This window comes from Telmatherina bonti, assembly GCF_933228915.1.
Source record: "Telmatherina bonti genome assembly, chromosome: 11".
NCBI classification, from domain to species: Eukaryota; Metazoa; Chordata; class Actinopteri; order Atheriniformes; family Telmatherinidae; genus Telmatherina; species Telmatherina bonti.
This window is the reverse complement of record NC_136629.1, coordinates 4872281-4896012: the sequence shown is the minus strand read 5'-3', so window position 1 is coordinate 4896012 and position 23732 is coordinate 4872281. Positions and strand designations below refer to the sequence as shown.

Sequence of the window (23732 nt, the reverse complement as noted above, 5' to 3'; positions counted from 1 at the left end):
TCCTATCTCTCAGATTAGGAGTTTTTTGTAAGTATGGATACCTGCTCCTCAGGAATCCAGGAAATCCAGTCTAGGGTTCCTGAAAGGTCAGTTTCAGGCTCAATTTTAGGGTTTCCTCTTGGTGATGTCATCAGGAGACATTGACAGCTATGCTGATGATGCACAGCTTTACATCGCCGTGTCTCCTGATGGCTTCGATCCACTTCATGTCCTGTTCAGACGTATTTCTGGTCCCAGATTCAGATCCCTGTTAACCCACAACGTCTCCAGAACCCAGCAGCATCAGACCGTAGCGTGTGTGTGTTGCTGTTAGAAACTCTGGTGTGTGAAGGCTCTGGTCAGTTTTAACATGCATGAGTTGTTTTTATTGCATAAAGCACTTTGTGTTGCATGAAAACATTTTGTAAATAAAGTTTGATCTGACCAGCATGTGTTGGACCAGAAGTTGTGAATGAGATCTGAGAGGCCCTCAGAACTACCCAGAGGTGTTGACCTCTGACCTCATGTTCATCAACTCTGGTGCTAAAGACAGTGTTGCAGCTCATGCAGGTGACACGTGCGCCAACGCCAGTGGCCCCGCATTGCTAACGTGCCAAACGAACTCGAGCACGTTGCTCCCGGCGCTTAGGGGTCTGTCGGGGTTCTGGTTTTAGAGGTGGGAACCCACAGAGTCAGGAATCTGGTTTCTGAATTAAATGTTACACAGATCAAGATGTTCAGGTCCAGGAAGCGTCTCCAGGGATCACAGAGCAGAAATCCGGAGACACGTTTGTGGATGTTCCTAACGGCTCCCGCCTCACCTTCTCCATCCAGGTTCGAGAGTCTGGAGCCGGAAATGAACAGCCAGGCTTCCCGCGTTGCCGTGGTGAACCAGGTTGCCAGGCAGCTCCTCCACAGCGGCCATCCCAGTGAGAAGGAGATCAAAGCTCAGCAGGACAAACTCAACACCAGGTAACCGGACCAGTTCACAGTCTGGGATGAGCAGACCATTAAAGCAGGTTTCAGCTCCAGAACCGGAACGCAGATCAATCCAGACTTCATGCAGTTAATCTCGATTTAACGCCTCGGCGTTTTCAGTTCTTCTCATTCCAAATGATGAAATCCAGTTCTGATTAAAGAGAGGAAGAAACTGCTCTGACTTCCTGCTGTCCGTCCAATCAGGTGGAGTCAGTTCAGAGACCTGGTGGACCAGAAGAAGGAGAGCCTGAACTCGGCTCTGGGAGTCCAGAATTACCACTTGGAGTGTAACGAGACCAAGTCCTGGATCAAGGAGAAAACCAAGGTATCTGCCTCTTCATGCTGCAGCAACACAGTCAGAACGTAGACGGGTGTTTTCTGCCGAACTCAAACTGACAGAAGGTCACAAACTTTATGCATCTGCACGATGCTGCAGTCACACGAACCAACGATGAGATAAGAACAGGGTGCGGTTCGACAAGGGGAGCTCGGGGTCATGAGTTCTGCATCTTGCAGGTGATTGAGTCGACCCAGGAGCTGGGAAACGATCTGGCCGGCGTCATGGCTCTGCAGAGGAAGCTAACGGGGATGGAGCGGGACCTGGTGGCCATAGAGGACAAGCTGGGAGACCTGGGAAAAGAGGCGGACCGTTTGGCCTCCGAGCATCCAGAGCAATCGGAGCCTATCAGAGGCCGTCTGGCTGAGATCACCGGCGTCTGGGATGACATGAAGGTTGTGCTTTTCCTTGTTTTGCAGATGTTTGACTCCTTTTAGTTCTCCTCTGAAAACCAGACAGGTTGAACTTGTTTGCTCCGTTAACAGGACACTTTGAAGAACCGAGAGGAGTCGCTGGGTGAGGCCAGTAAGCTTCAGCAGTTCCTGCGGGACCTGGACGACTTCCAGTCCTGGTTGTCCCGGACGCAGACGGTCATCGCCTCCGAGGACATGCCCAACACGCTGGCAGAGGCTGAGAAGCTGCTGGCTCAGCACGAGGGAATCAAGAACGAGATCCGCAACTACGAGGAGGACTACCAGAAGATGAGGGACATGGGCGAGATGGTGACGCAGGGACAGACGGACGCCCAGTACATGTTCCTGCGTCAGCGGCTGCAGGCGCTCGACACCGGCTGGAACGAGCTGCACAAGATGTGGGAGAACCGGCAGAACCTGCTGTCCCAGTCTCACGCCTACCAGCTGTTCCTCCGGGACACCAAGCAGGCCGAGGCCTTCCTGAACAACCAGGTAACCCCCCCCCCATCATCACAACGTTTTACCAGAACTGTTCTGTGAATATTACTGGACTGAAACGTGTCTTAGTGTCTACTTTCCATCTGTCCCTGGAAGATCAAGGAAATACAAAAGCAGTGTGTTGTACACCAGAGCATCAAAGACAACAATCAAAGTAAACTGAGAGAATAGTCACTGGTGGTTACTGGGACCACTGTCAGCCATCCTTTAGTGATCTGGTTTGAAAGTGTTTCATCCTGACCAGGTGTCCGATCCACCTCATCTGGAGGAGCATATTCTGATCTCCTTCTGGATGAACTTCTCACCTTATCTCTAAAGGAAAGTCCAGCCGCTTGTAGTCCTGATCTGGTTCCAACCAGGTGACTCAGGCATCTGGTTCAGATGCATCTTGGAAGCCTTTGTGTAAGACATCCAAATGATGACTGTCTGATCGTCGTCTAGCTTGTCTCACCCCAGTACTCCCAGTGGGTAAGCCGGACACCCCAGTGTCTTCTGAAAACCACATGTTCTTCATGTTCCTGTTTGTTTAGTCAGCAGGGAAAACATTTCTCATGTTCTACAGCGTTTCAGTCCTGACGGAGTCCTGGGTTTCCTGGGGTCAAACGCCACCTGCTGGTTAAAGTTTTACCTCTGCTGTTTCTCATCAGGAGTACGTTCTGGCTCACACCGAGATGCCCAGCACGCTGGAGGCTGCCGAGGCTGCCATCAAGAAGCAGGAGGACTTCATGACCACCATGGACGCCAACGAAGAGAAGATCAGCAGTGTGGTCGACACTGGCCGCCGTCTGGTTGCCGATGGCAACGTGAGCTCTGAGCGCATCCAGGAGAAGGTGGACTCCATCGACCAGAGGTAAGAGACAAAGACATCAACTAGAGACATGTTGGACAGGGAATGTTTTAAAACATCTGATGTTATTTGTAGAACTTGAGAAAACAGTTTGTTTCCGGTTTATTTATCAACTCAGGGCTTTACGGACCAATCAGTTCAAGCCTGTTCTCTGCAATCCCGTTAAAATAAATCCACATTATTCCAGGTTCTAATAACCGTTCTGCAAACCGATCCATGAAAATAATGGTCCAAAACCAACCAATCGCATCAAATCCAGTCTTTGATTCAGTCCTGCATACTGAGCCGCACGATGCCGCAGGCAGCAGTGGAAGAGAATAACAACCCCTTTTACTGGGAAGTAAAACCCTCCAGCAGGACCAGAACCAGAACCAGGGAGGCTCAGGCAGGGCAGCCATCTGCCTGGACCGGTTTGGACGGGAACCAGAACTTTTATCAAGGGACACCTGCTGACAGAGAAGAAGTACAAGTCAATGATGCCGATACTGAGTTTCTACATGGTTTCTACACAGAGGATAAAGATTAGATGGATGGAAGGGAGAGCCCAGTGCATCATGGGACGTCTGTTGGTCTAAAGAAGCTGCTGTAAGCAGACTGTTCTTGTTCCTGCAGACACAAGAAGAACCGACAGGCTGCCAATGACCTGCTGACGAGGCTGAAGGACAACAGAGACCTGCAGAAGTTCCTGCAGGACTGCCAGGAGGTTAATTAGAACCCCAAACCCAAATCTCAAGGACAAGACAGCAGTTTTTCATTGGTCATTTACGGGCTTTGTCTCCTCAGCTGACCCTGTGGATCAACGAGAAGATGCTGACAGCTCAGGACATGTCGTACGACGAGGCCAGGAACCTCCACAGCAAGTGGCTGAAACACCAGGCCTTCATGGCTGAGCTGCAGTCCAACAAGGAGTGGCTGGACAAGATCAATAAGGTAAGGAGGGGAGGAACCGCAAGCCGGATGTTCATGGTCCGGATTCCTCTTGAAATTCTGATCCTCTGTTTTAGGACGGCCTGACGCTGATGGCAGAGAAACCAGACACGGAAGCCATGGTGAAGGAGAAACTAGCATCCCTGAAAACTATGTGGGAAGACCTGGAGTCCACTACCCAGACCAAAGCCAAGTGTCTGTTTGATGCCAACAAGGCCGAGCTCTTCACACAGAGCTGCGCCGACCTTGACAAATGGCTGATCGGCCTGGACGGGCAGCTGCAGTCGGATGACTATGGCAAAGACCTCACATCCGTCAACATCCTGCTGAAAAAGCAGCAGGTGAGAAGTGGGGGGGGGGTGAGGACATCTAGTGGTCGGTTTAGACATAGCAACCATGTCAGACACCTCCAACCACCATCATTCTTTGGCAATAGCCTTCTCAGTAAAACCACCCTGTGTCTGGTTAGATGTAGCTTTCTGTTAGTGCTGGCTGATGGATGCAGGCAGTAGGCTGTTCTCGCTGGCTGTCAGACATCTTGCAGTGGGCTGTTAAGCTTGTTCCATCCTCCACATGAAGCAAGAACTGACTTTTTTCTCTCGAGGCTGCAAGATCAAGAAAAACCTCCGTCTTCAGGCGGCTGGTCGTGCAGGCGGCTGGTCGTGCAGGCGGCGGGGCGGGTCGTGCAGGCGGCGGGAGCGGGTCGTGCAGGCGGCTGGTCGTGCAGGCGGCTGGTCGTGCAGGCGGCTGGTCGTGCAGGCGGCTGGTCGTGCAGGCGGCGGGGCGTGCAGGCGGCTGGTCGTGCAGGCGGCTGGTCGTGCAGGCGGCTGGTCGTGCAGGCGGCTGGTCGTGCAGGCGGCGGGGCGGGTCGTGCACGCGGCTGGTCGTGCAGGCGGCGGGGCGCGTCGTGCACGCGGCTGGTCGTGCACGCGGCTGGTCGTGCAGGCGGCGGGGCGCGTCGTGCAGGCGGCTGGTCGTGCAGGCGGCTGGTCGTGCAGGCGGCTGGTCGTGCAGGCGGCTGGTCGTGCAGGCGGCGGGTCGTGCAGGCGGCTGGTCGTGCAGGCGGCTGGTCGTGCAGGCGGCGGGTCGTGCAGGCGGCGGGTCGTGCAGGCGGCGGGTCGTGCAGGCGGCTGGTCGTGCAGGCGGCTGGTCGTGCAGGCGGCGGGGCGGGTCGTGCAGGCGGCGGGGCGGGTCGTGCAGGCGGCTGGTCGTGCAGGCGGCTGGTCGTGCAGGCGGCGGGGCGGGTCGTGCACGCGGCTGGTCGTGCAGGCGGCGGGGCGGGTCGTGCAGGCGGCGGGGCGGGTCGTGCAGGCGGCGGGGCGGGTCGTGCAGGCGGCGGGGCGGGTCGTGCAGGCGGCGGGGCGGGTCGTGCAGGCGGCTGGTCGTGCAGGCGGCTGGTCGGGTCGTGCAGGCGGCGGGGCGGGTCGTGCAGGCGGCGGGGCGGGTCGTGCAGGCGGCGGGGCGGGTCGTGCAGGCGGCTGGTCGTGCAGGCGGCGGGGCGGGTCGTGCAGGCGGCGGGGCGGGTCGTGCAGGCGGCGGGGCGGGTCGTGCACGCGGCTGGTCGTGCAGGCGGCGGGGCGGGTCGTGCACGCGGCTGGTCGTGCAGGCGGCGGGGCGGGTCGTGCACGCGGTGGGCCGGGTCGTGCAGGCGGCGGGGCGGGTCGTGCACGCGGTGGGGCGGGTCGTGCACGCGGCTGGTCGTGCACGCGGCTGGTCGTGCAGGCGGCGGGGCGGGTCGTGCAGGCGGCTGGTCGTGCAGGCGGCTGGTCGTGCAGGCGGCTGGTCGTGCAGGCGGCGGGGCGGGTCGTGCAGGCGGCTGGTCGTGCAGGCGGCTGGTCGTGCAGGCGGCTGGTCGTGCAGGCGGCGGGGCGGGTCGTGCAGGCGGCTGGTCGTGCAGGCGGCTGGTCGTGCAGGCGGCGGGGCGGGTCGTGCAGGCGGCGGGGCGGGTCGTGCAGGCGGCTGGTCGTGCAGGCGGCGGGGCGGGTCGTGCACGCGGCTGGGTCCGAGTGTTTTAATGCCACTGTAAAAACGCGGAGCAGCAACTCTGCTTCATGTTTTCTCCCTGTTAACCACGCCCACCTCACATGTCCGACCAATCACACGATACTTCTCGGAGCGCCGCCAGAAAAAAGTTCTGCAGCCCGATGTGTCGAGAACTGTCTTCAAACACGTCCGCAAGAACAAAATGACGTCATTTTCTTCTCGGAGCCTCGAGGACAACAAGAAAGTTCTGGCTTCTGGTGGAGGATGGAAGAAGCTTTAGTGCTAAAACAGGAAGTAGCTGCTTCGACTTTATTTGGTGGCATCACGGTGCAATGATCCTGTGTTTCTTTTTTTTATGAATCAAGAGTATCCTCATTTTTCCAGTAATGATAGAGGAAGTGAAATCGTTACATAATCAATCCACTGGGGTTCTCATGCACACGCACACAGTCATTGCACTGCAGTTATGTAATCTTTCAGCATGTGTTGGTCTAGATGGATGTATGCCTCTGTGAGGACCAGTATGTGGTGAATGAAGTCCTCGTGTGGTCTGAGGACTCAGCTTTGGGTTAGATTTAGGAAAAGAAAGTGGAAATATTGGGACAATAGGCATCTGGGGAGGCTGTGTGTGTGTGTGTGTGGGTTCAGTAACTGAGAAAGGATGCTGAGTATCAGGCCGTCTGATGGTATCTGTTAGTGCTGCTTCTCATTTCTTCTCATCTGGGAGTGTTGGCTCCGTTGTCATAGTAACGGATCAGCTGAGCACTGAAGATGGGGGATGCTCCGTCTGCTGAGAAAGACTGAATGAAAATGTCTTATGAAGTGGGATAATATTTGTAGCAGGAAATCCTTCTGCATTGCTCATGTGCACGTTTAAAGGGTTTTGTCCTCCCTGTCTGACCGTCTCCCGTCATCCTCCTTCAGATGCTGGAGAGCCAGGTGGAGGTGCGTCAGAAAGAGGTGGAGGAGCTGCAAAGTCAGTCTCAGGCTCTCAGCCAGGAGGGGAAAGGCTCCGAGGAGGTGGACGGCCAGAGGATCAGCGTTGAGAGAAAATTCCAGGCCCTCCAAGCACCACTGAAGAAGAGACGAGAAAACCTCATGGCCTCGCGTGAGATTCATCAGTTCAACCGGGACGTGGAGGACGAGATCGTGAGTAGACTGTCTGAAACCACTTCATCAGTCAGAGAGCTGCAGCGGGAGAGGAGGAAGTTTGTAACAAACACTCTGTCTCCAGCTGTGGGTGGAGGAGAGGATGGCCCTGGCTATGTCCACCGACCACGGACACAACCTGCAGACCGTCCAGCTGCTCATCAAGAAGAACCAGGTACCTTACCTGCTACCTGCTACTTTCTACCTGTTACCTGCTACCTGCTACTTTCTACCTGTTACCTGCTACCTGCTACTTTCTACCTGTTACCTGCTACCTGCTACTTTCTACCTGTTACCTGTTACCTGCTACCTGCTACTTTCTACCTGTTACCTGCTACCTGCTACTTTCTACCTGTTACCTGCTACCTGCTACCTGCTACTTTCTACCTGTTACCTGCTACCTGCTACTTTCTACCTGTTACCTGTTACCTGCTACCTGCTACTTTCTACCTGTTACCTGCTACCTGCTACTTTCTACCTGCTACCTGCTACTTTCTACCTGCTACCAGCTACTTTCTACCTGTTACCTGCTACCTGCTACTTTCTACCTGCTACCTGCTACCAGCTACTTTCTACCTGCTACCTGCTACTTTCTACCTGCTACCTGCTACTTTCTACCTGTTACCTGCTACCTGCTACTTTCTACCTGTTACCTGCTACCTGCTACTTTCTACCTGTTACCTGCTACCTGCTACTTTCTACCTGTTACCTGCTACCTGCTACTTTCTACCTGTTACCTGTTACCTGCTACCTGCTACTTTCTACCTGTTACCTGCTACCTGCTACTTTCTACCTGTTACCTGCTACCTGCTACTTTCTACCTGTTACCTGCTACCTGCTACTTTCTACCTGTTACCTGTTACCTGCTACCTGCTACTTTCTACCTGTTACCTGCTACCTGCTACTTTCTACCTGTTACCTGTTACCTGCTACCTGCTACTTTCTACCTGTTACCTGCTACCTGCTACTTTCTACCTGTTACCTGTTACCTGCTACCTGCTACTTTCTACCTGTTACCTGTTACCTGCTACCTGCTACTTTCTACCTGTTACCTGTTACCTGCTACCTGCTACCTGCTACTTTCTACCTGTTACCTGTTACCTGCTACCTGCTACTTTCTACCTGTTACCTGCCACCTGCTACTTTCTACCTGTTACCTGCTACCTGCTACTTTCTACCTGCTACCTGCTACTTTCTACCTGCTACCTGCTACTTTCTACCTGTTACCTGCTACCTGCTACTTTCTACCTGCTACCTGCTACCAGCTACTTTCTACCTGCTACCTGCTACTTTCTACCTGCTACCTGCTACTTTCTACCTGTTACCTGCTACCTGCTACTTTCTACCTGTTACCTGCTACCTGCTACTTTCTACCTGCTACCTGCTACTTTCTACCTGTTACCTGCTACCTGCTACTTTCTACCTGCTACCTGCTACCAGCTACTTTCTACCTGTTACCTGCTACTTTCTACCTGTTACCTGCTACCTGCTACTTGTTACCTGCTACCTGCTACCTTCTACCTGTTACCTGCTACCTGCTACTTTCTACCTGTTACCTGCTACCTGCTACCTGCTACTTTCTACCTGCTACCTGTTACCTGCTACCTGCTACTTTCTACCTGTTACCTGCTACCTGCTACCTGTTACCTGCTACCTGCTACCTGTTACCTGCTACCTGCTACTTTCTACCTGTTACCTGCTACCTGCTACTTTCTACCTGTTACCTGCTACCTGCTACCTGTTACCTGCTACCTGCTGCTTTCTACCTGTTACCTGCTACCTGCTACTTTCTACCTGTTACCTGCTACCTGCTACTTGTTACCTGTTACCTGCTACCTGCTACTTTCTACCTGTTACCTGCTACCTGCTACCTGCTACTTTCTACCTGTTACCTGCTACCTGCTACCTGTTACCTGCTACTTTCTACCTGTTATCTGCTACCTGTTACCTGTTACCTGCTACCTGCTGCTTTCTACCTGTTACCTGCTACCTGCTACCTGTTACCTGCTACTTTCTACCTGTTATCTGCTACCTGTTACCTGCTACCTGCTACCTGCTACTTTCTACCTGTTACCTGCTACCTGCTACCTGCTACTTTCTACCTGTTACCTGCTACCTGCTACTTGTTACCTGCTACCTGCTACTTTCTACCTGTTACCTGCTACCTGCTACTTGTTACCTGCTACCTGCTACTTTCTACCTGTTACCTGCTACCTGCTACTTTCTACCTGTTACCTGCTACCTGCTACCTGCTACTTTCTACCTGTTACCTGCAACCTGCTACTTGTTACCTGTTACCTGCTACCTGCTACTTTCTACCTGTTACCTGCTACCTGCTACTTTCTACCTGTTACCTGCTACCTGTTACTTTCTACCTGTTACCTGGTACTTTCTACCTGTTACCTGCTACTTTCTACCTGTTACCTGCTACCTGCTACTTGTTACCTGTTACCTGCTACCTGTTACCTGCTACTTTCTACCTGTTATCTGCTACCTGTTACCTGCTACCTACTACTTTCTACCTGTTACCTGTTACTTGCTACCTTCTACCTGGAAAGAGAGAAACTCAGATTCTGTCTCCTCTTTCTCCTCCTCTCTGCCTCCTCCCTGTCTCCTCCCTCTCTCCTCCCTGTCTCCTCTCACCTCCCTGTCTCCTACCTCTCTCAACCCCGTCTCCTTCTCCACAGACCCTGCAGAAAGAGATCCAGGGACACCAGCCTCGCTATGATGACATCTTTGAGCGCAGCCAGCACATCCTGCGGGACGGCAGCCCGACGGCCGAGCTGATCCGCTGCCGGCTCGGCGACCTACAGTCGCTTTGGGAGAAAATCCAGAAGGAGACGGAGAATCGCCACGTCCGCCTCAGCGAGGCCCGCGAGGCCCAGCAGTACTACTTTGATGCTGCAGAGGCTGAGGCCTGGATGAGCGAACAGGAGCTCTACATGATGTCAGAGGAGAAGGCCAAGGTGAGGCGGGGATGATGATAGGAGGTGAAGATAAGGAGGTGGTGGCACCAAGGTGAGGCGGGGATGATGATAGGAGGTGAAGATAAGGAGGTGGTGGCACCAAGGTGAGGCGGGGATGATGATAGGAGGTGAAGATAAGGAGGTGGTGGCACCAAGGTGAGGCGGGGATGATGATAGGAGGTGAAGATAAGGAGGTGGTGGCACCAAGGTGAGGCGGGGATGATGATAGGAGGTGAAGATAAGGAGGTGGTGGCACCAAGGTGAGGCGGGGATGATAAGAGGAGGTGAAGATGAGGAGGTGGTGGCACCAAGGTGAGGCGGGGATGATGATAGGAGGTGAAGATAAGGAGGTGGTGGCACCAAGGTGAGGCGGGGATGATGATAGGAGGTGAAGATAAGGAGGTGGTGGCACCAAGGTGAGGCGGGGATGATGATAGGAGGTGAAGATAAGGAGGTGGTGGCACCAAGGTGAGGCGGGGATGATGATAGGAGGTGAAGATAAGGAGGTGGTGGCACCAAGGTGAGGCGGGGGATGATGATAGGAGGTGAAGATAAGGAGGTGGTGGCACCAAGGTGAGGCGGGGATGATGATAGGAGGTGAAGATAAGGAGGTGGTGGCACCAAGGTGAGGCGGGGATGATGATAGGAGGTGAAGATAAGGAGGTGGTGGCACCAAGGTGAGGCGGGGATGATGATAGGAGGTGAAGATAAGGAGGTGGTGGCACCAAGGTGAGGCGGGGATGATGATAGGAGGTGAAGATAAGGAGGTGGTGGCACCAAGGTGAGGCGGGGATGATGATAGGAGGTGAAGATAAGGAGGTGGTGGCACCAAGGTGAGGCGGGGATGATGATAGGAGGTGAAGATAAGGAGGTGGTGGCACCAAGGTGAGGCGGGGATGATGATAGGAGGTGAAGATAAGGAGGTGGTGGCACCAAGGTGAGGCGGGGATGATGATAGGAGGTGAAGATAAGGAGGTGGTGGCACCAAGGTGAGGCGGGGATGATAAGAGGAGGTGAAGATAAGGAGGTGGTGGCACCAAGGTGAGGCGGGGATGATGATAGGAGGTGAAGATAAGGAGGTGGTGGCACCAAGGTGAGGCGGGGATGATGACAGGAGGTGAAGATGAGGAGGTGGTGGCACCAAGGTGAGGCGGGGATGATGATAGGAGGTGAAGATAAGGAGGTGGTGGCACCAAGGTGAGGCGGGGATGATAAGAGGAGGTGAAGATGAGGAGGTGGTGGCACCAAGGTGAGGCGGGGATGATAAGAGGAGGTGAAGATAAGGAGGTGGTGGCACCAAGGTGAGGCGGGGGATGATAAGAGGAGGTGAAGATGAGGAGGTGGTGGCACCAAGGTGAGGCGGGGATGATGATAGGAGGTGAAGATAAGGAGGTGGTGGCACCAAGGTGAGGCGGGGATGATAAGAGGAGGTGAAGATGAGGAGGTGGTGGCACCAAGGTGAGGCGGGGATGATGATAGGAGGTGAAGATAAGGAGGTGGTGGCACCAAGGTGAGGCGGGGGATGATGATAGGAGGTGAAGATAAGGAGGTGGTGGCACCAAGGTGAGGCGGGGATGATAAGAGGAGGTGAAGATGAGGAGGTGGTGGCACCAAGGTGAGGGAGGATGTGAAGGTGAAACTGGGAGTGTAAATTTGTGCCGTGGGGAGACGAAACCTGAACAAGTTCAGGTTTGGAAAGACATTTTGATGTTCAGGATCAATAATCATATCGATTGGAAGACAGATGAAAATATGTCCAATTAGGAGAGATGGGGACAAACGTTCGATAATTATCTGCAACGTTTACTGAACAGAAGTGAATCATGAATCAGGTCTGTGGGAGAAGGTTCTTCCTCATCGTCTTCATCATGTGTCCAGGATGAGCAGAGCTCCGTGGCCATGCTGAAGAAGCACCAGATCCTGGAGCAAGCCGTGGAGGACTACGCAGACGCCGTCCACCAGCTGTCCAGCACCAGCCGGGGCCTGGTGGCCGCAGGACACCCTGACAGGTGAGGGACAGACGGTGGGAAGGAGGGGTCAAAGGATGGGAAGCACAGAAGGTGGGATGAGACAGGGATGGAGGGCGGGACGTGGGTGAGACAGGGATGGAGGGCGGGACGTGGGTGAGACAGGGATGCAGGGCGGGACGTGGGTGAGACAGGGATGCAGGGCGGGACGTGGGTGAGACAGGGATGCAGGGCGGGACGTGGGTGAGACAGGGATGCAGGGCGGGACGTGGGTGAGACAGGGATGCAGGGCGGGACGTGGGTGAGACAGGGACGCAGGGCGGGACGTGGGTGAGACAGGGACGCAGGGCGGGACGTGGGTGAGACAGGGACGCAGGGCGGGACGTGGGTGAGACAGGGACGGAGGGCGGGACGTGGGTGAGACAGGGACGGAGGGCGGGACGTGGGTGAGACAGGGATGCAGGGCGGGACGTGGGTGAGACAGGGACGGAGGGCGGGACGTGGGTGAGACAGGGATGCAGGGCGGGACGTGGGTGAGACAGGGACGGAGGGCGGGACGTGGGTGAGACAGGGATGCAGGGCGGGACGTGGGTGAGACAGGGATGCAGGGCGGGACGTGGGTGAGACAGGGATGCAGGGCGGGACGTGGGTGAGACAGGGATGCAGGGCGGGACGTGGGTGAGACAGGGACGGAGGGCGGGACGTGGGTGAGACAGGGACGGAGGGCGGGACGTGGGTGAGACAGGGATGCAGGGCGGGACGTGGGTGAGACAGGGATGCAGGGCGGGACGTGGGTGAGACAGGGATGCAGGGCGGGACGTGGGTGAGACAGGGATGCAGGGCGGGACGTGGGTGAGACAGGGACGGAGGGCGGGACGTGGGTGAGACAGGGACGGAGGGCGGGACGTGGGTGAGACAGGGATGCAGGGCGGGACGTGGGTGAGACAGGGACGGAGGGCGGGACGTGGGTGAGACAGGGATGCAGGGCGGGACGTGGGTGAGACAGGGACGGAGGGCGGGACGTGGGTGAGACAGGGATGCAGGGCGGGACGTGGGTGAGACAGGGATGCAGGGCGGGACGTGGGTGAGACAGGGATGCAGGGCGGGACGTGGGTGAGACAGGGACGGAGGGCGGGACGTGGGTGAGACAGGGATGCAGGGCGGGACGTGGGTGAGACAGGGATGCAGGGCGGGACGTGGGTGAGACAGGGACGGAGGGCGGGACGTGGGTGAGACAGGGACGGAGGGCGGGACGTGGGTGAGACAGGGACGGAGGGCGGGACGTGGGTGAGACAGGAATGCAGGGCGGGACGTGGGTGAGACAGGAATGCAGGGCGGGACGTGGGTGAGACAGGGACGCAGGGCGGGACGTGGGTTAGACAGGGACGGAGGGCGGGACGTGGGTTAGACAGGGATGCAGGGCGGGACGTGGGTGAGACAGGAATGCAGGGCGGGACGTGGGTGAGACAGGGACGGAGGGCGGGACGTGGGTGAGACAGGGACGCAGGGCGGGACGTGGGTGAGACAGGGATGCGGTGGGACAGAGGATGTGATGAGATGGAGGATTGGGTGGGACGGGGGGTGGGGGGGCGGAGGATGGGGTCAGGCCAGAGGGGTTTTTTTCTTGAGGACTGAAAACAGTGGAAGCTACCTGGGGAAAAGTTTGGAAGAAGATCTGAAAAAGAAAACGGGGGACATTATCTGATGAGGACACGGATAGTTGATGTCCTGTCTTCGTCCTGCAGCGAGCGTATTGGGATGCGCCAGTCTCAGGTGGACAAGCTGTATGCTGGACTCAAGGACTTGTCTGAGGAGCGTCGGGGAAAGCTGGATGAGCGTTTCCGACTCTTCCAGCTCAACCGGGAGGTGGATGACTTGGAGCAGTGGATCGCCGAGCGGGAGGTGGTGGCCGGCTCCCATGAGCTGGGACAGGACTACGAACACGTCACGGTTAGTCCAACACTCACAACCGGAATGCTGGACCTCGAGGACATAAACTGACACTAAACACTTCTCTGTTCAGATGCTGCAGGAGCGTTTCAGAGAATTCGCTCGAGACACCGGGAACATCGGGCAGGAACGGGTGGACGGTGTCAACCGGATGGCAGACGAGTTGATCAACTCGGGCCATGGCGACGCTGCCACCATCGCCGAGTGGAAGGACGGCCTGAACGAGGCCTGGGCCGACCTACTGGAGCTCATCGACACTCGGACGCAGATCCTCGCCGCCTCATATGAGCTCCACAAGTTCTACCATGATGCCAAGGAGATCCTTAACCGCATCCTGGACAAGCACAAGAAGCTTCCAGAAGAAGTGGGCCGGGACCAGAACACAGTGGAGGCCCTGCAGAGAATGCACACCACCTTTGAACACGACATCCAGGCTCTTGGAACGCAGGTACAGAGAAGAAGGACGCAACTTCTTGGTAGATAGTTAGGAATGATTGGGACTCTGCAGACCCTGTCCTGAAGCAGTTGTCTGTCCACAGGACATATGTGGAGATCATCAATATTTTACTTCTTTTTAACTCTAAACCAACGAGTTTTCTTTAAAACAGTGCGAGCTGCTGGCTAGTTGACCATTTTCAGAACATACTGCACATTGCGTTAACATGTTGCATGCTAGCATAGAAGTGTTTAACTTTAGCTGGTTTCTGGTTGACATTAGCAGAAGTAAACAGTGTCCTAGCTGCATTTAGCTTGTTTTTAATGCTTGCACAGGTCATTTTAAAAAGACCATTTTACTAAGTGACCTGACACGAGTGACGCCTGTCTTAATAAGAGGAAGAGGAGAAGCCTGTAGTCAGATTGAAAGTAAATTAATCTCAGCAGTTGCCATTATGGATCATTTGGCTGTAATAACAGGGACATGGACAACAGTGCTTTGATCTCAAAGTGTCAGGCGTTAGCAAAGCTGCTCATAGGACCTGCAGTCTCTGGACAGGTGGTTGTCTAACATGCACTAAACAGTAAAAACTATTTTTAAAGTTACCAACACTTAGACATATAAATAATAGGATGCAGCATCAACACAAACCGGTCATACTGGAGACTGTTTATTCTTCAGAAGTGTCGAGAAATTTATCTGATGACAAATAAATCTAGAAATCAACCCACGCTCTGTCCAGTTTATTGACAATGCACAGTTTTTGCAAGCGAGAGGTCTAGAGAGCTCTGCCCCTCAGTCCGGTCCCGGCAGAAACATGTGAGATCCCACTTCTGACACCAAACTGTCGAGAAATTTATCTGATGACAAATAAATCTAGAAATCAACCACGCTCTGTCCAGTTTATTGACAATGCACAGTTTTTGCAAGCGAGAGGTCTAGAGAGCTCTGCCCCTCAGTCCGGTCCCGGCAGAAACATGTGAGATCCCACTTCTGACACCAAACTGTCGAGAAATTTATCTGATGACAAATAAATCTAGAAATCAAACGCGCTCTTGAGAGCTCTGCCCTTGCTCAGGGTGTTACAGCGATCTTTAAGCATACACAAATAACCTTTGCCTGTCAGCACTAATTAAAACAACTGCCAGCTTGAAGGTAACAACAGTCAAAGCTGAAACAGGCCTTGAACAGAACATTTGGTTTTATGCATGAACCTACTAAAGCAAGCTTTCTGAACTACTCTAAACTATGCACAATATATATTTTGTACGATATAAAAGAACTTTAATAAAGGAGTAACACATTAAAACTATGCTATGTGTATAATCTCCACCACAAGAACCATCTGAGAACCTTTAGCATTCTAAATAGATTTAGACCCATTAAATAGAAATGGGTTAGATTAAAGGAAACGAGTTGTTGTCATGGAAAACTAATTAGATTTATGGAAATGATTTTGATTTACAAAAAAAGTCATTTTCATGAAAATGATTCAGATTCATGGAAACTAAGTTGTGGAAAGAAGTCTTTTCAATGGAGATTAGTCAAATTCATGAAAGCGAGTCAAATTTATTGAAAGAACAGATTCATCAATATGAGCTGGATAAATGGAAACAAGTGATTTTTATGGAAACGATGAAGATGAGTTGGATTGATATAAAGACTAATTTTTGTAGAAAAGAATCATTTTAATGGGAACGAGTCTGATTTGTAGAAATGACTCATTTTCAAGAAAACTAGTCAACTCATTAAAGCAAGTGATACATGGGAATGATGGAGGAAGTCTTGGCTTCCCTGCTTAGGCTGCTGCCTCCGTGACCCGACCCCAGATAAGCGGCATGAAGATGAAGATTAAGATGAAGATATGGGAATGAATTGGAATCATAGAAATGAGTCAGATTCCTTAGAATGATTTGGAATCAGGGCAATGAGTCTGTTCATTTTCACCACAAATAGAAAATGGATCTTTTTGCCCGTAAAAGGAAGGAAATAACTGATGGATTATGTCTGAAGGTAGATTCCTTTTCAGCGAGGACGTTGGTGAATCTGATCCTAATTTCTTGGCTGACTGAGGTTTTTCTTCCTTCTTGCTGCAGGTGCGGCAGCTTCAGGAGGACGCCGTCCGCCTGCAGTCTGCTTACGCTGGAGACAAAGCGGATGACATCCAGAAGAGAGAGGGCGAGGTGAGTGTTGGATGAACTCATGCTGGTGATGGATGCCATGTAGTGTTCAGGGCACGCAGCACTGCTGTTGGTGATGTGGCCTCCTGCATGCTGCAATGCTGACACTCCAACGGCGCTCCGTTCCTCCAGACGACACAGGACATCCGGAAAATCCTGGTCTCAGACAGTTAGATGTTATTCCAGCATTTAGGATGATGAGCTGAGATATTACAGGGCATGGTCAAAATACTGGGAACGCCTCGGAGATGCTGGTAGTCTGACTGGCTCCCTCAGATGAATCTTCTCTGTCCAGCTAAATGTTTGTTTTTATCCATGATGCGTCTGTGTCTGATCCAGGAGGAAAGTCGCCGGCTCAACAACAGACTCAGAACTGTTAGCATGTTATCGTGATGTCTTTACAGACTGGTTGTTGCAGCGCCGCATCTCAGCCGCCATCTTTGTGGCTGCTTGTGTTTCATCTCCGTGACAGCAGGACCCAACAGCTGCATGATCCCAGTAGGGAGCTGGGAATGTGCTGGGAAAACTGCATAGCATCGGATCTGATAATCAGAGAGTTTCTGATGGGAACGATAAAGTCGTTAAATACAATAAAAACTACGTGTTCAGAGTCTGCTGCTCCAGGAAGGAGGTTAGGAATGCTTCAGAGACCGCCAGGATCCGGTCTGATCCTGCAGGAAGACCTGGGACCTCCTGGATCCGGTCTGATCCTGCAGGAAGACCTGGGACCTCCTGGATCCGGTCTGATCCTGCAGGAAGACCTCGGACCGTCAGGATCCGGTCTGATCCTGCAGGAAGACCTCGGACCGTCAGGATCCGGTCTGATCCTGCAGGAAGACCTGGGACCTCCTGATCCAGTCTGATCCTGCAGGAAGACCGACCTGGGACCTCCTGATCCAGTCTGATCCTGCAGGAAGACCTGGGACCTCCAGGATCCGGTCTGATCCTGCAGGAAGACCTGGGACCTCCTGGATCCGGTCTGATCCTGCAGGAAGACCTGGGACCGCCAGGATCCGGTCTGATCCTGCAGGAAGACCTGGGACCGTCAGGATCCGGTCTGATCCTGCAGGAAGACCTGGGACCTCCTGGATCCGGTCTGATCCTGCAGGAAGACCTGGGACCTCCTGGATCCGGTCTGATCCTGCAGGAAGACCTGGGACCTCCTGGATCCGGTCTGATCCTGCAGGAAGACCTGGGACCTCCTGGATCCAGTCTGATCCTGCAGGAAGACCTGGGACCGCCAGGATCCAGTCTGATCCTGCAGGAAGACCTGGGACCTCCTGGATCCGGTCTGATCCTGCAGGAAGACCTGGGACCTCCTGATCCGATCTGATCCTGCAGGAAGACCTGGGACCTCCTGATCCAGTCTGATCCTGCAGGAAGACCTGGGACCTCCTGGATCCGGTCTGATCCTGCAGGAAGACCTGGGACCTCCTGATCCAGTCTGATCCTGCAGGAAGACCTGGGACCTCCTGGATTCGGTCTGATCCTGCAGGAAGACCTGGGACCGCCAGGATCCGGTCTGATCCTGCAGGAAGACCTGGGACCTCCTGGATCCGGTCTGATCCTGCAGGAAGACCTGGGACCGTCAGGATCCGGTCTGATCCTGCAGGAAGACCTGGGACCTCCTGGATCCGGTCTGATCCTGCAGGAAGACCTGGGACCTCCTGGATCCGGTCTGATCCTGCAGGAAGACCTCGGACCGTCAGGATCCGGTCTGATCCTGCAGGAAGACCTCGGACCGTCAGGATCCGGTCTGATCCTGCAGGAAGACCTGGGACCTCCTGGATTCGGTCTGATCCTGCAGGAAGACCTGGGACCGCCAGGATCCGGTCTGATCCTGCAGGAAGACCTGGGACCTCCTGGATCCGGTCTGATCCTGCAGGAAGACCTGGGACCGTCAGGATCCGGTCTGATCCTGCAGGAAGACCTGGGACCTCCTGGATCCGGTCTGATCCTGCAGGAAGACCTGGGACCGCCAGGATCCGGTCTGATCCTGCAGGAAGACCTGGGACCTCCTGGATCCGGTCTGATCCTGCAGGAAGACCTGGGACCTCCTGGATCCGGTCTGATCCTGCAGGAAGACCTCGGACCGTCAGGATCCGGTCTGATCCTGCAGGAAGACCTCGGACCGTCAGGATCCGGTCTGATCCTGCAGGAAGACCTCGGACCGCCAGGATCCGGTCTGATCCTGCAGGAAGACCTGGGACCTCCTGGATCCGGTCTGATCCTGCAGGAAGACCTGGGACCTCCTGGATCCGGTCTGATCCTGCAGGAAGACCTGGGACCTCCTGATCCAGTCTGATCCTGCAGAAAGACCTGGGACCTCCTGGATCCGGTCTGATCCTGCAGGAAGACCTGGGACCTCCTGGATCCGGTCTGATCCTGCAGGAAGACCTGGGACCGTCAGGATCCGGTCTGATCCTGCAGGAAGACCTGGGACCGTCAGGATCCGGTCTGATCCTGCAGGAAGACCTGGGACCTCCTGGATCCGGTCTGATCCTGCAGGAAGACCTGGGACCGTCAGGATCCGGTCTGATCCTGCAGGAAGACCTGGGACCGTCAGGATCCGGTCTGATCCTGCAGGTTTAGACCATGTGTATCTGTGTTAGTAGATTTCTGCTGAAGCTGGGAATGTATTTGACGTCTTGTTCTTTGATCCGTAACGCTGCCTCTGACCGGAACAGTGACCCGTTCTGTTGATGTGTTTTGACCATTCCCTGTATGTCCGTTTCTCTGCGTCCTTCCTGTCCACCCAGAAGCGAAACCGAGAGGTGAGACTCCGCTTCCAGTAACCTTGGCTTTGCATCATTTGGCTGCAGTTTCAGGCTTTCTTTGAATGTTGTGACTAAAATGTTGGTGAGCTTTAGAACATTTTAGTCGTTTTTATTGGCTTCAGACCTGCTGATGTCACCCGGAGGATTTGTCCCTCTCAGATCCACTTGTGGCTCCGTATTCACGACTTTTCTGATTGACAGCTGTGAGCTCCGCCCATCGCCGCCTCTGAAAGGGACAAAATGCTTCCCGAAGGAAAAGATGGAACTTCTGGATTTCAGGAAGTGGAAGAAGGTTCTGGATGTGTTTGTGGACATCTGAGCAGGATCCACCACCAGCAGGACGTTTCGCGCCTCTGAGAAGCCTCAGATCACGTGGAATTTTTTCCGTTTTCCGTTTGTCGGAGTCCTCCAGCAGCTTTACGATCTGAAGTTTCCGTTTTCCGGTATGAACTCGCTGAGCCTGAGTGGTAAAACTGCTCCGAGCTGCTGTGTCTCACCGAAGAGACTACAACCATCCTGTGCAGAAGCCGAATAGAAACATGACAGAAAACCAGCGGATGTGTGTGTGTATGCTGACGCTGTGATGGAGATGAAGGCCTCGGCCACTCCTCGGAGAGATGCGGTGTTTCCACAGAGCTTGCTGAGCTGCAGGTAAAGACGTTCTGAGGAACTGATGTGAACTGGTTGTTGCTCCGCTGCTGTCGCCGGCGCTTCTGCACGAATGAATGTGTTTTCTTTGCTTCGGCCCATTCCTTTGTCTCCCCGGCTGTTATGTTCCCTGATTTCAAAGTTCGGTGCAGCTGCAGCTTCTTCATCGCTGCCGCTTTTAAGGATGGAGAAGCAGCTGTGATCTGATGCTGAACGTTGGTCGCCCGCTCAGTTTTTCCCCTGGAAATGCGCCTGATCCCTGTGTGTGGTCTGGTCCACTTCCAGGTTCTGGAGGCCTGGAAAAACCTGCTGGAGGCAGCAGAGGGCCGACGGGTGAAGCTGGCAGACACCGGGGATAAGTTCCGCTTCTTCAGCATGGTGCGCGACCTGATGCTGTGGATGGAGGACGTGATCCGCCTGATCGAGGCCCAGGAGAAACCCAGGTAGGAGGCAGCAGTTGTCGGGTTCACATCCTGTTCATGAAAATTTCTGTTTTTTCTTGACTTCTGTTACAATAACTTTATTTAAAGCTGGGGAAGGTAATGTTGGGAGCTAGCGAGATGTGAAAGTGTCGCCATGTCTTGGCCCCGCCCCATGTCTTGGCCCCGCCCATGTCTTGGCCCTGCCCTTTCTGGTTTTGCTCTTTGAGTGATCCGAGGCTTTTTTCTTCTTATGTTTTCACCGATGTTCGTCTGTTTGTGTTCAAGACAACTAAAAGTTTTAAGGAGGGATTAGAATTTTCAGGAGTTGTTGGAAAGGTGAAAATGAAGAAGTGATTTAATGTTAGTGGTGATCCGGATCACCGTTTGGATCCAGAAACATTTTAAAAGCCGTGGCGGAGGAGTGTTTTTCTACTTCGCGGCTTTTTCCACCAACGATTTTCTCTTTCTCGGCTGTTTAGCAGGAGGAGGCAAATAAACCGAGCCGGGTCGGGAAATCCTTCCTGCATTTTCTCAGCCGTGAAGAAGCTTCAAGTTCAAGAAGTTCAGTTCAGTCAGAACGTTTGGATTTGTCAGAGTTTTTACAGATTTACAGTAAACTGAGGGTCGAACTATATTTCTTTTTGTTCATGATGACAGAATGTATTGACTGCTATCAGGACGAGGAACCACTTCACCCAGAGGAACAGTCTCTGAGGAACGTTACCTACCTCAGCTTTAAATCAGTCCCAATGGGTCACACACCTACACACACACACACACCTACACACACACCTACACACACACACGTAGTTATTTGCTGTCAGCTTGTGGGAAGTGGAACTTCTGACGTTGGATTTGAGCTGTTTCTGTGTAAACAAGCTGCTTCTTTCTGTGGCCTCAGCTTGTTTCATGGGTTTGCTGGATTTCAGGGACGTGTCGTCGGTGGAGCTGCTGATGAACAACCATCAGGGCATCAAAGCGGAGATCGACGCGCGCAATGACAGCTTCACCACCTGCATCGAGTTGGGGAAAGCCCTGCTGGCCAGGAAGCACTACGCCTCTGAGGAGGTGAGAGCCTTCACCTTTTCCTGAAGTTTTCATCCTCTCTGCCAACCAAACAGCATCCTGACTTCATTTCTCCTGACAGATTAAAGAAAAGTTGCTACAGTTGACAGACAAGAGGAAAGACATGATTGACAAGTGGGAAGACAGATGGGAGTGGCTCAGACTGGGTAAGATGTCCGTCAGCATGCTCTCAAATCTCTGAGTTAATCTGGTTTGACGTGGAAATGTGTCTCCAGTCCTGGAGGTGCACCAGTTCTCCAGGGATGCAGGTGTGGCTGAAGCCTGGCTGCTGGGCCAGGAGCCCTACTTGTCCAGCCGGGAGATGGGACAGAGCGTGGACGAGGTAGAGAAGCTCATCAAACGCCACGAGGCCTTTGAGAAGTCGGCCGCTACCTGGGAGGAGCGCTTTGCAGCGCTGGAGAGGCTGACCACGGTGAGATGCTCGGGTTCCAACAGGATCTCAGGTGTCGGACTGGAGCTCGGGACGCTGAACCTGTTTATGTGTCCAGATGGAGTTACTGGAAGTGAGAAGAAGGCAAGAGGAAGAAGAAAGGAGGAGACAACCCCCAGCATGTGAGGCTCAGGCAGCCGACGCTGCAGCGCAGCCAAGGTGAGACTGTGTGGACGGAGCGTTCAGATGAAACAGAAGCATCAGATAAGCTGCAAATGTAACAAGATGCCCAGCAACCAGTAGGTGTGCCTAAAGGCTGCCATGGGAAATCTGCATTTTACATGATTCCACTACGATTATGTCGTCTTTGATTCCGTTCAGCGATGCATCCTGATGTGTTGCATCCTCAGGTTTCTGCACATTACCACTTCGGATCAGCACGAACTCATTCTGTATTTCTGATTCTATCAGAAATCAATCTTAATGTGACAAAAATCCGAAACATGTAAAAAAAAAAAAGTTACTTTAACTTTATTTTTTAACTTTAAATTGTTCCGTTGCTGAAAGTCAAGAAAAAGCAGCTCTCTAGAGGCGGGATTTCTTGCAGTGAAGAAGTGTGTTTTGTCCGTTCAGACTTTCCATAGTCAGTTTAGTCAGAATAACGAGGAAGTCAACGTGTCTTTTATGTCCAGAACATGTTTTCCTGCAAGTATTCTAGTCAACAACTGAACATAGATAATATTGTTGAGCCGCTAAGCATTATGGGTCCAACGCGCCATGTTGGTATCTGCTGCAAAGTTCACATAGTTTATTACAAGCTGGGTCCACCTGGACAGACACGCACCTGGACAGGTACACCAGTGGAACTGGGACTTATCTTATAGTGGCCTATGCATAGTGGGCCTGAACAGACACATTTGTCGTCCCTTTAGTCCCTGTAGGGTTTCTGTAGAACTGAGGCTTCGGACAGGTCTGAACAACCACACAGTCATGTGACAGGTGTGTGAAGTCCACAAGTTAATAACAGAACTGTGTTTATACGTTAAAGGCCAGAGAATCTCCCAGTGAGTTAAAACACGTCCAACAGGATGAAGTTCAACAGGAGGGACATGTGTCTCTGACGGAAACAGAAGAAGAAGAAGAAGCTGCAGACTTTCAGAGATTATTATGTTCTAGTGACCTCCTGAGATCTAAAATGTCAGAAAACTATGGAAACTTTTTTCTTATTGCTTCAGAAGCTTTATTCCTCATTAAATCTTCCAAACAGGATCATCCTGAGACTTTCTGTCCACCGGACTCTGAAACGGTATTCCTAATGTTTTTAACCACGTATAATGCTGTGTTTCTGCAGGGACGGCGAGCCGGCATCTCAGAACGGGCTGCCATCCGAACAGGAGTCCCCCAGGGTTAGTTACCGCTCCGTTGCCTACCAGAAATACAGCAGCACCCTGCAGGGCCGCAGGACCGGCGCTGCACCCTGAAACACTCATCATGTCATGAAGCATACACATCACTGCAGTGATGACAGTCATGTATCTGTTTATTCCTCTTCACTGATGACTGAGCTCTTATTTTACAGTATGTTTGGCTTTCAGTGTTTCAGCATTGTGTTAATATATGTCGAAATAATAACTTCCATTGAGAGGCCTTTGAATCACCAGAGCCGTTTGTAAGTTAGTAAGGGAGGACCAGCTGTTAATTCACATTAAATTATAGTTTGATGGAGTTTTACAGGAGTTCCACGTCCACCTGAAGCTACTGGTGTTCTGCTGGAAGGCAGGAGATTCAGCTGGATGTGAATTCTGCACATAAAGTTCTG

General features: G+C 53.1%; 1 protein-coding gene across 2 annotated transcripts in view; it reads left to right on the top strand.

Annotated features, from left to right (window-relative positions):
* Positions 1–23732, top strand: part of LOC306762691 (spectrin beta chain, non-erythrocytic 1) — a 147211-nt gene that overhangs the window by 103420 nt on the left and 20059 nt on the right. For both annotated transcript variants that reach the window (XM_079249274.1, XM_079249275.1), the window contains exons 20-40: positions 814–951; positions 1162–1282; positions 1474–1689; positions 1780–2199; positions 2853–3055; positions 3665–3755; positions 3836–3982; positions 4057–4320; positions 6887–7111; positions 7197–7286; positions 9799–10077; positions 11956–12086; positions 13790–13994; positions 14068–14442; positions 16527–16613; positions 20321–20478; positions 21387–21525; positions 21605–21689; positions 21759–21955; positions 22032–22132; positions 23265–23319. In XM_079249274.1, the coding sequence (XP_079105400.1) occupies positions 814–951; positions 1162–1282; positions 1474–1689; positions 1780–2199; positions 2853–3055; positions 3665–3755; positions 3836–3982; positions 4057–4320; positions 6887–7111; positions 7197–7286; positions 9799–10077; positions 11956–12086; positions 13790–13994; positions 14068–14442; positions 16527–16613; positions 20321–20478; positions 21387–21525; positions 21605–21689; positions 21759–21955; positions 22032–22132; positions 23265–23319 (3727 nt within the window). The remainder of the gene's footprint in view (positions 1–813; positions 952–1161; positions 1283–1473; positions 1690–1779; positions 2200–2852; positions 3056–3664; positions 3756–3835; positions 3983–4056; positions 4321–6886; positions 7112–7196; positions 7287–9798; positions 10078–11955; positions 12087–13789; positions 13995–14067; positions 14443–16526; positions 16614–20320; positions 20479–21386; positions 21526–21604; positions 21690–21758; positions 21956–22031; positions 22133–23264; positions 23320–23732) is intronic.